Source organism: Cucurbita pepo, chromosome LG08, assembly GCF_002806865.2.
Source record: "Cucurbita pepo subsp. pepo cultivar mu-cu-16 chromosome LG08, ASM280686v2, whole genome shotgun sequence".
In the NCBI taxonomy this organism is placed as follows: domain Eukaryota; kingdom Viridiplantae; phylum Streptophyta; class Magnoliopsida; order Cucurbitales; family Cucurbitaceae; genus Cucurbita; species Cucurbita pepo.
The window spans coordinates 5,330,671-5,341,809 of NC_036645.1; the positions used below are offsets into that span (position 1 = coordinate 5,330,671).

Here is an 11,139-nt window from a genome sequence, read left to right on the forward strand (position 1 = left end):
TCACAGAGAAAGCTAACTTAACGGATTGATTCCAACCAAGAGCTGGTTAGAAGATGAATGACTCTTAGATCGAACTTGGAATCTATGATGGTCACTCTTAGATACCAAGACAATTCACTCCAGAATTAGCTTGATCAAAACTAATTCAATGAATCGGTTTAAACATCAAACCTAAAGCAAGGTATGAAAAAGAATAACACCAAAAGGTATGAAGAAAACACTAAGGTTTTTTTCTGTATTCAAGAAAATCCCCCAAACATCAATATTACATGCCTTTAAATAGGCCCAGAAGATAACCCTAACAAAATAAAGTTGAGCCATCAACCACTAATAAATGCTAATAAATGCTATTAAATACAAATTGAAGAATATAAGGCAATTCATACAAACTATTAATAAATGCTATTAAATATAAAATGAAGCAAATAAGGCATTAATAATTTCCTTAATTGGTAATTCAACTACCAAAGGCAAGTCTTCTAATTACTTTCCAATATCAGCCACTCCATTATCTTCTTGATTTGATATGCTAATGCTATAAAGATTTTTGGGCTCAAAAGTCTTTGTTTCAACCTGTACACTAGCTAGCTTTTGAAGATGCAATGTATAGGTCTCTTAAATCTTCTTAACCTTGCTTCTTGTAATCGGTCCTTCGGGTACATGCACGTGATCAGTTGTTGGATTCATATCACTGTCTTTCTTGTTTTTCTCACTATTTTTTATTCTTGCAGGTGTCTTGGAGGTGGCTGAAGGTCGGGTTTGGTTTTTGTGGTGATCCCAACATCGGGCGCGCTTTGTGGGTTGTGTGCGAAAGTTTTCGGTCCTACTGACGACCGCAAATTTTTTTTTTTTGTTTTTCTTATCTGATTCGTTACATTATCTACTCCTAAAAAGAACTTTCGTCCTCGAAAGTCTCAAACTCCTGGATCAATTCGAGATATTTTTCCTTTATTTCCTCCTCTCTTTCACACGTCGCTTCTTCGATTTAGTGGTTTCGCCACAATACTTTGACGAAACCTTTGTTTTTATTATGTAAGGCTTTCACTTCTCGAGCTAGGATTTTAATCGGTTTCTCCTGATAACTTAAGTTTTCTTCGATCTCAAGGGGTTTGTAGTCTATCACGTGCGTAGGGTCTGTAATATATTTTCTCAACATGGACACATGAAATACATCGTGTACGCTCGAGAGTGAAGGTGGTAAGGCTAGTTTGTATGCTACTGAACCTATTCTTTCTAGAATTTACGGTCCGATAAAGTGGGGGATTAGCTTCTCCTTACGTCCGAATCTTAGAACGCCTTTCATAGGAGCTACTTTTAGGAACACTGAGTCCCCCCTCTTTGAACTCTAAGTTCCTACGCCTAATGTCGGCGTAGCTCTTTTGCCTACTTTGTGCGGTGCGCATCCTTGCTCTAATTTTATGTTCCGCCTTGTTGGTGATGCAGACCTACTCGGGTCCTACTAGTTCTCGTTTTCCTACTTCGTCCCAGCACAATGGGAATCTACACCGTTTTCCATATAATGCTTCAAATAGTGCCATCCTGATGGTTGCTTGGAAACTGTTGTTGTATGAGAATTCCATTAAGTGTAGTTTAGTGTCCCAACTCTCCGTGAAGTCCATAACACATGCCCGAAGCATGTCTTCAGGATTTGATGTAATTGTTCCGTTTGACCATCAGTTTGTGGGTGGAAGGCAATGCTAAAGTCGAGGCGGGTACCCAACGCTTTTTGGAGTCCGCGCCAAAAGGCCGATGTAAAATGTGAGTCCCGATCAGACACTATTGATACCGGGACTCCATGCAACCTCACAATTTCTTTTACATACAGTTGAGCCTAGTTGTCTACTGTATATGTTACCTTACTTGGTATGAAGTGTGTCGACTTTGTCAGACGATCGATAATTACCCAAATTATCGTGTAACCCTTTAGTGTCTTGGGTAGGCCTACAATGTAATCCATAGCAATATTTTTCCATTTCCATTCCACTTAGAGGTTGTAGTAGTCCGGCGGTTTTCTGCCTAGGGTCTTTTACTTGTTGGCACACCAGACATTTACTCACGTATTCCGCGATATCCTTTTTCATACTTCGCCACCTGAAGTGTTGTTTCAGGTCTTGATACATCTTTGTACCACCTGGATGTATCGAGAAGGGTAAGTTGTGTGCTTCAGTTAGGATTTCGTTCTTTATTTCGCTCACAGCTGGGACACATAAACGTCCTTGACATAATAGTCCATCATCTATTGACTTAGAAAAACCGTCCACTGGGCCTACTGTCAACTGGTCTAGGATTTTGTTTAGGCTTGGGTCCTCACGTTGTGAGTCTATGATCCTCTGTCTAAGCGTGGGACGCACTGCCAGTTGNGCGGGTACCCAACGCTTTTTGGAGTCCGCGCCAAAAGGCCGATGTAAAATGTGAGTCCCGATCAGACACTATTGATACCGGGACTCCATGCAACCTCACAATTTCTTTTACATACAGTTGAGCCTAGTTGTCTACTGTATATGTTACCTTACTTGGTATGAAGTGTGTCGACTTTGTCAGACGATCGATAATTACCCAAATTATCGTGTAACCCTTTAGTGTCTTGGGTAGGCCTACAATGTAATCCATAGCAATATTTTTCCATTTCCATTCCACTTAGAGGTTGTAGTAGTCCGGCGGTTTTCTGCCTAGGGTCTTTTACTTGTTGGCACACCAGACATTTACTCACGTATTCCGCGATATCCTTTTTCATACTTCGCCACCTGAAGTGTTGTTTCAGGTCTTGATACATCTTTGTACCACCTGGATGTATCGAGAAGGGTAAGTTGTGTGCTTCAGTTAGGATTTCGTTCTTTATTTCGCTCACAGCTGGGACACATAAACGTCCTTGACATAATAGTCCATCATCTATTGACTTAGAAAAACCGTCCACTGGGCCTACTGTCAACTGGTCTAGGATTTTGTTTAGGCTTGGGTCCTCACGTTGTGAGTCTATGATCCTCTGTCTAAGCGTGGGACGCACTGCCAGTTGGGCTATTTGGGCTATAACCTCCTTGGTTACTACCGCTATGTCAACTTGTTCGAAATCAACNACTCCATGCAACCTCACAATTTCTTTTACATACAGTTGAGCCTAGTTGTCTACTGTATATGTTACCTTACTTGGTATGAAGTGTGTCGACTTTGTCAGACGATCGATAATTACCCAAATTATCGTGTAACCCTTTAGTGTCTTGGGTAGGCCTACAATGTAATCCATAGCAATATTTTTCCATTTCCATTCCACTTAGAGGTTGTAGTAGTCCGGCGGTTTTCTGCCTAGGGTCTTTTACTTGTTGGCACACCAGACATTTACTCACGTATTCCGCGATATCCTTTTTCATACTTCGCCACCTGAAGTGTTGTTTCAGGTCTTGATACATCTTTGTACCACCTGGATGTATCGAGAAGGGTAAGTTGTGTGCTTCAGTTAGGATTTCGTTCTTTATTTCGCTCACAGCTGGGACACATAAACGTCCTTGACATAATAGTCCATCATCTATTGACTTAGAAAAACCGTCCACTGGGCCTACTGTCAACTGGTCTAGGATTTTGTTTAGGCTTGGGTCCTCACGTTGTGAGTCTATGATCCTCTGTCTAAGCGTGGGACGCACTGCCAGTTGGGCTATTTGGGCTATAACCTCCTTGGTTACTACCGCTATGTCAACTTGTTCGAAATCAACTCGCACTCGTGGCTCCCTTGTGATGAGGGCCGACGAGTGTACTATTTTTCGACTTAGTGCGTCANCCAAATTATCGTGTAACCCTTTAGTGTCTTGGGTAGGCCTACAATGTAATCCATAGCAATATTTTTCCATTTCCATTCCACTTAGAGGTTGTAGTAGTCCGGCGGTTTTCTGCCTAGGGTCTTTTACTTGTTGGCACACCAGACATTTACTCACGTATTCCGCGATATCCTTTTTCATACTTCGCCACCTGAAGTGTTGTTTCAGGTCTTGATACATCTTTGTACCACCTGGATGTATCGAGAAGGGTAAGTTGTGTGCTTCAGTTAGGATTTCGTTCTTTATTTCGCTCACAGCTGGGACACATAAACGTCCTTGACATAATAGTCCATCATCTATTGACTTAGAAAAACCGTCCACTGGGCCTACTGTCAACTGGTCTAGGATTTTGTTTAGGCTTGGGTCCTCACGTTGTGAGTCTATGATCCTCTGTCTAAGCGTGGGACGCACTGCCAGTTGGGCTATTTGGGCTATAACCTCCTTGGTTACTACCGCTATGTCAACTTGTTCGAAATCAACTCGCACTCGTGGCTCCCTTGTGATGAGGGCCGACGAGTGTACTATTTTTCGACTTAGTGCGTCAGCTACTACGTTTGCTTTTCCAGGGTGGTACTGGATATTTATGTCGTAATCTTTTACCAACTCTAGTCATCTACGCTGTCTCATGTTTAATTCTTTTTGTGTGAACAAGTATTTTAGACTTTTATGGTCCATGTAAATTTGGGTCTTTTCGCCACATAGGTAGTGGCGCCAAATTTTGAACACGAACACCACCGCCGCCAACTCCAAATCATGTGTAGGGTAGTTTGTAGTCTTTTAATTGGCGTGACGCATACGCAACAACCTTGCCATGTTGCATCAGTACACAACCAGCCCCTTTTGGATGCATCACTGTAAATCACGTATCACAGAGAGCTTTTTGGGACTGTGAGCACTGGGGCGGACACTAGTCTTTGTTTTAGTTCCTGAAAGCTGACCTCACAAGTATCGTTCCATACGAAAGGTACGCCCTTTTTTGTCAATTGGGTGAGAGGCGAGACTATTCTAGCAAAGTCTTGGACGAACCTTCGATAGTTACCTGCAAATCCCAAGAAACTTCGTATCTCAATGACCGTAGTTGTTCCTTTCCATTTCGTGACGGCTTCTATCTTGGTGGGATCTACTAAAATTCCGTCTTTGAACACTACGTGTCCCAAAAGCGAAACCTGTTGTAGCTAAAATTCACATTTGGAGAATTTGGCATACAACTTGTCCTCCCTTAAGATAGTTAGGGCTTTTCGGAGGTGCTCTTGGTGTTCTAGGTCCGTTTTCGAGTATATTAGGATGTCGTTTATGAACACGATCACAGACGTGTCTAAGCACTCCTTAAATACTCGATTTATTAATTACATGAACACTGCTGAGGCGTTGGCGAGGCCAAAGGACATTACCACAAACTCATAGTGGCCGTATATGGTTCGAAAGACTGTTTTTGGTATATTTTCGTTTTTAATCTTAATTTGATGGTATCCTGACCGAAGGTCTATTTTGGAAAACATTGTTGCCTCTCGAAGTTGGTCAAATAGGTCCTCGATGCGGGGTAATGGATATTTGTTCTTTACAGTCCTCTTGTTTAATTCTCTGTAGTCAATGCATAGACGCATAAAGCCATATTTCTTTTTAACAAACAACACGGACGCACCCCAAGGGGACACGCTAGGTAGAATGAAGCCTTTATCTAATAGGTCTTGTAGTTGTGATTTAAGTTCTTTTTAGTTCTACTGGGCCATGCGGTATGAGGCTTTAGAGATGGGTCCCGTTCCTGGTTACAGTTCTATTCCAAAGTCTACTGCTCGCGATGGAGGGATTCTCGGGAGGTCCTCCAGGAAGACATCTGTGAATTCGTTTACTATGGGTACCGTATCTATTGTTTTCTCCTTTCCTTTTGTATTTACTGCACATGTTAGAATCGCCCACCCCCCATTGTTGTACCAGGCGTTTGGCTTTCATCATCCATATTATTTTTGGGTGGTGCCTGTGTAGGCTCCTTTAAACTTAAAGGTAAGTCCGTTTGTAGGTGTGAATACCACTTCTTTCTTATGGCAGTCTATGCTAGCAAAGTTTTTGGCTAGTCAGTCCATTCCTAGTACGATGTCAAAATCCATCATATCTACTACTTTTAGGTCTACGTGGATGGTTCGTCCAGCTATTACTACTTGTCCATCTTTTACTCTATTTTTCGTAACTAAGTCTACCTCTGCTGGGGTATCGACCGACAATACATGCATTAAGGGTTCTAAACAAACGAATGGGTAGAACCTGAATCAAACAATGTCAATGCAAAGTGTCCTAGTATAGAAAGCGTACCTGTCACCACGGTGCCAGACGTTCCCGCCTCTTTACTGGTCGTTGCATATGCCCTGGTCTGTGTGCGGGTTATATGTGCTGTCCCACATTGGTTGAGGAGGAGAACAAAACACTCTTTATAAGGGTTTTCACACCTTCCTCTAGCAGACGCGTTTTAAAGCCTTAAGGGGAAGCCCGAAAGGGAAAGCCCAAAGAGGACAATATCTGCTAGCGGTGGATTTAGGGTCGTTACAAATGGTATCAGAGTCAGACACCGGATGATGTGCCAGCCTTTTCGCTGTTCCCTGAAGGGGGGGAGACACGAGGCGGTGTGCCAGTAAGGATGCTGGCCCCAAAGGGGGTGGATTTGGTAGTGGTCCCACATCGATTGGAGAATGGAATGAGTGCCAGCGAGGACGCTGGCTCCGAAGGGGGGTGGATTGTGATGTCCCACATTGGTTGGGGAGGAGAACAAAATACTCTTTATAAAAGTGTGGAAATCTTCCTCTAGCAGACGTGGGGAGGAGAACAAAATACTCTTTATGAAGGTGTGGAGGCGCATTTTAAAGCCTTGAGGGGAAGCTCATAAGGGAAAGCCCAAAGAGGACAATATCGTAGATGCGCCTTAAAGCCCAAGAGAAAGCCTAACGAGGACAATATTTTAAAGCCTTGAGGGAAAGCCCAATGAGAACAATATTTTAAAGCCTTGAGGGGAAGCCCGAAAGGGAAAGCCGAAACTTCCCCTCAAGGGAAAGCCGAAACTTCCCCTCAAGGGAAAGCCGAAAGAGGACAGTATTTTAAAACCTTGAGGGGAAGCCCGAAAGTGATAGCCGAAAGAGAGGGGAAGCCCGAAAGGGAAAGCCGAAACTTCCCCTCAAGGGAAAGCCGAAAGAGGACAGTATTTTAAAACCTTGAGGGGAAGCCCGAAAGTGATAGCCGAAAGAGAGGGGAAGCCCGAAAGGGAAAGCCGAAACTTCCCCTCAAGGGAAAGCCGAAAGAGGACAGTATTTTAAAACCTTGAGGGGAAGCCCGAAAGTGATAGCCGAAAGAGAGGGGAAGCCCGAAAGGGAAAGCCGAAACTTCCCCTCAAGGGAAAGCCGAAAGAGGACAGTATTTTAAAACCTTGAGGGGAAGCCCGAAAGGGAAAGCCGAAAGAGGACAGTATTTTAAAACCTTGAGGGGAAGCCCAAAAGGGAAAGAGGAAAGAGGACAGTATTTTAAAACCTTGAGGGGAAGCCCAAAAGGGAAAGAGGACAGTATTTTAAAGACCTGAGGGGAAGCCCAAAAGGGAAAGAGGACAGTATTTTAAAGCCTTAGGGAAAGCACAAAAGAGGACAGTATTTTAAAGCCGGGAGGAAAAGTCGAAAGGGAAAACATTTTAAAGCCTTGAGGGAAAGCACAAAAGAGGACAGTATTTTAAAGGCTTGAGGGAAAGCCTAAAGAGGACAGTATTTTAAAGACTTGAGGGGGAGCCCAAAGAGGACAGTATCGGCTAGCGGTGGATCTGGGTCGTTACACTCAACTTTGAACAATATATATGGGAGGTCTCCAACTCCAACAGTATCGGCTAGCGGTGGATCTGGGTCGTTACACTCAACTTTGAACAATATATATGGGAGGTCTCCAACTCCAACGCCTTCTAGAATTTCCTTTGATAAGCTAACCATAACTTAAATATAATAGTATAAGGTTTGTTGTAGCAATTTTGGTTTATTGCAAATTAGTAAATTAAGAAATTAAAATAAATATACGAAGGATGGAGATATAAAGGGAGAGAAAACACTTTTAATGTCTGAGAATCAATAGGACAGAAAATAAAGCATTGTATCCCCTTTCTTTAGAAAAGTGTAGAAATTGGGACTCCGGTATAGAAGTAATTGGACTTATTATGGGACATGACGAATGATTGTTGCGTTTCAACCTGGTTATTATACTCCACATCTTAAAAAGAAAAGAACTTATTTATACGAAACTTCTACTTCGAGCACACAAAACAAAATTTATATAAATTGAACTTTATTTTCGTTACCCTCACAACAATATTACACACCACGGAACTATATTTGAATTGATATTACTTAAAATAAAATTGTCTTGGATGATCTCAAAAAGATCTTTTCCGACAATGTCATAACTGCTCGAGTTTCATTCCATTCTATGCTAATAGAAGCAATATCACACTACATTAGCTTTAACTCAACGGGTTAAAATATAAAACTTCAACGAAACGCAAAGTTTTACAAGATGAGATATTCATTACATAAACTTTTCATCTAGAGGTTCCAACCCAAGACCTGACATCATCTCAACAAAAACATCCCCCAAACACATCCCCCAAACAGGCAAAAGGCATTTATGGATCTTTGTTTCAGAGAATCAGATGATATGGACAAACTAAAGAAACCACCCATCTCTTTATTTGTCTGCCTACAATATCACAAGAACGGTACCAGAGGTCCCTTCACTAAGTTCATACTTGGGCTATCATAATAGACAACCAAAATTCACTCTGTTGTCCTCTCTTCTTGCTCCACGTCGTATTCTTCGTCATCATCGTCGTCGTCGTCATCTTCTTCATCTGCGTCGTCGTCACCAATCATGTTAAATCGAGGAAATTTGTTAAGTTCATTCTTTCCATCGTCTTCGCTAAGGAATTCCAGGCCATATTTTGCGTCACGATGCTTCACTAAAAGCCAACGCAACAACCGATCTTCCTTGTTTAGGTAATGTAACTCCTTGTTCATGTTCGGAGTGGCCATCATCGTCATCTGCATAAGTTGCCCCTTTACCATACAAGAAAGAATAACAATGTCATTGATTGATTCAGACATCCACTCCAAATAAATAGATCAAATTTTTTTCGTCGATCCCACAAAAGCGTCACAAAACTTGACAATACATCAGATGAACATAAGCTCTAGTTTAGAACTCCTACGATATTGTGTTCATGACGAACAACAGAGTTTGGGTATCGACTTCGACTTTTGATAGTTACAACTGAGTCATCAAGTCATATTCAGCTAGTTGGGTCTAATAGCCATCAAGTTATATACAAGGATCATAAGGTCAGGAGTCAATATTCAGGGGATGGATTAACATTTAAATCATGCAGGCTTGTAAGCATATTTTTTGACCCTGAAATAATATCATAGCGTAACTACGACCGCTTAAGGGAGATCGATTAACCTAGTCCAAGTAATCTTCTCAAGCATTCCAACCTTTAAGGTGGCTAGATGACTGAAGCTAAAAGATCAGAAGCTTCATTTGAGGTGACAACAATCATGAAGGAAGAACTCACTACATAAATTGGAGGTTTGTGGTTCTGAGCCTAGAAGAAGATAGGTCGAGGCAGGGTAACGCAAAAAACGTGGCTCTTCCTTCTAAATGTGTGTGGCAGTTTCAACGATAGAGCGGGAGAGAGTCTCCAAGGCATAAATTGGCGACAAGATTGAACGAGTTCAATTTTCCCCAAATTATACAGATTAAAAAAATGGATAGTTCTCGAGTCTTGTCCAGTTCGACCATGTAAATAATAAAGCGCTTCGATGGAATAAGTTTAAGCTATGAAGACCATCTACCTATAATTTAATATCCTACGAGTTATCTTAGCAGCTAGATGTAGTAACGTCGGATGGCCCATTCATATTAAGAGAATAGATAATGATTCCCTTGAGTTATGAACAATTGATCAGAAATATGTGCAGTAACTAATAACTAAGAGGACTTATTAGGGTCACTGCTCTATTGGAAAGCATCAGATAGAGTTAACATACAGAAGCCTGAAACTGAAGAAACTCACCTACTTCTTCATAATAAAAGAAATTACAAAATCACATGATATTTCTTTCATTCCAATATCAAAAGCTGAAAGCTATTATCCCGTTAATGATTTCATTTTTGAAATTTATGCTCGTTTTCTAATAATTTCTCACTCTAAGGGAATTCTTCATCAAAATCCAACCGCTAGCTGATATTGTCCTCTTTGGCCTTTTCCTTTCGGGCTTCCCCCTCAAGGTTTCTAAAACGCATATGCTAGAGAGAGGTTCCACACCCTTATAAAGAATGTTTCGTTCTCCTCCCCAACCGATGTGAGATCTCACAATCCACTACCCTTCGGGGCCCAGCGTCCTCGCTGGCACTCGTTCCCTTCTCCAATCAATATAGGACTCCCCAATCCACCCCTTCTGGACCCAACGTCCTTGTTGGCACCCCGCCTTGTGTCCACCCCCTTTCAGGGTTCAGCCTCCTCACTGGAACATCGCCCGATGTCTGACTCTAATACCATTTGTAATGGCCCTAGCCCACTGCTTGCAGATATTGTCCTCCTTGGAATTTTCCTTTTGGGCTTCCCTCAAGGTTTTTAAAACCCGTCTAGTGTTTATAAGCTTAATTTTTATCCAGAAAACTGGTTCTACATCATTAACCATGAGCAAATACAGCCACCATTTCAATGATTTGCAGTTCTTAAGTACAAAGGTTTACTGGCAACTTCAACTAAATTAACCAAAGCCACTTTTATCACCTTTGAAACAATCCAAGAACACGCGAACAAGCTAATTAAAGGCATCCAATGCTCAGTTAACACAGTGTTTGAGATCTACAGATACAATCCAGCTAACAAGAACAACAAACGGAGTATGATAAAAGCTTCAACAAGAAAACAACAGATATCAAAGATCACCTGAAAATATCTTCCATCAAGCTTCTTAATGCCATAACCCAATTGAACAACTCCAAACGACTTAATGTCAGTGACAACCCCATTTCTTCTGAACACATGCTTGCCCACTCGAGCAACCAAGTCCAGCAATGCCTCCTTCCTCACATGGGGTTTCATCAAAAGCATACAATCGTAAAGAGGCATCTTGATTGATAGCACCAAATCTCCTCTTTCGAACTGTTACAGATTTTAGCCGATTGCCGAGAGAAATGACGGTCGGCGCCGACGCCGCTGCGGATTTTAGGCGATGCTTTCGAAAAATGGGATGAGATGGCGAGGGCAAAAGAAATTTCCTTTGTTTGATCTTTGGGGGTATAAAATGGGCTG

General features: G+C 41.9%; 1 protein-coding gene across 1 annotated transcript; it reads right to left on the minus strand.

Moving 5' to 3' along the window:
- Positions 1–8,277: 8,277 nt before the first annotated feature.
- LOC111800294 (30S ribosomal protein S6) lies at positions 8,278–11,110 on the minus strand. Its single transcript, XM_023683916.1, has 2 exons — positions 10,774–11,110; positions 8,278–8,875 (listed from the first exon to the last, which is right to left on the minus strand). The coding sequence occupies exons 1-2, from the start codon at positions 10,954–10,956 to the stop codon at positions 8,597–8,599; spliced, it is 462 nt and encodes a 153-aa protein (XP_023539684.1). The 5' UTR covers positions 10,957–11,110; the 3' UTR covers positions 8,278–8,596.
- Between the last annotated feature and the right edge of the window lie 29 nt (positions 11,111–11,139).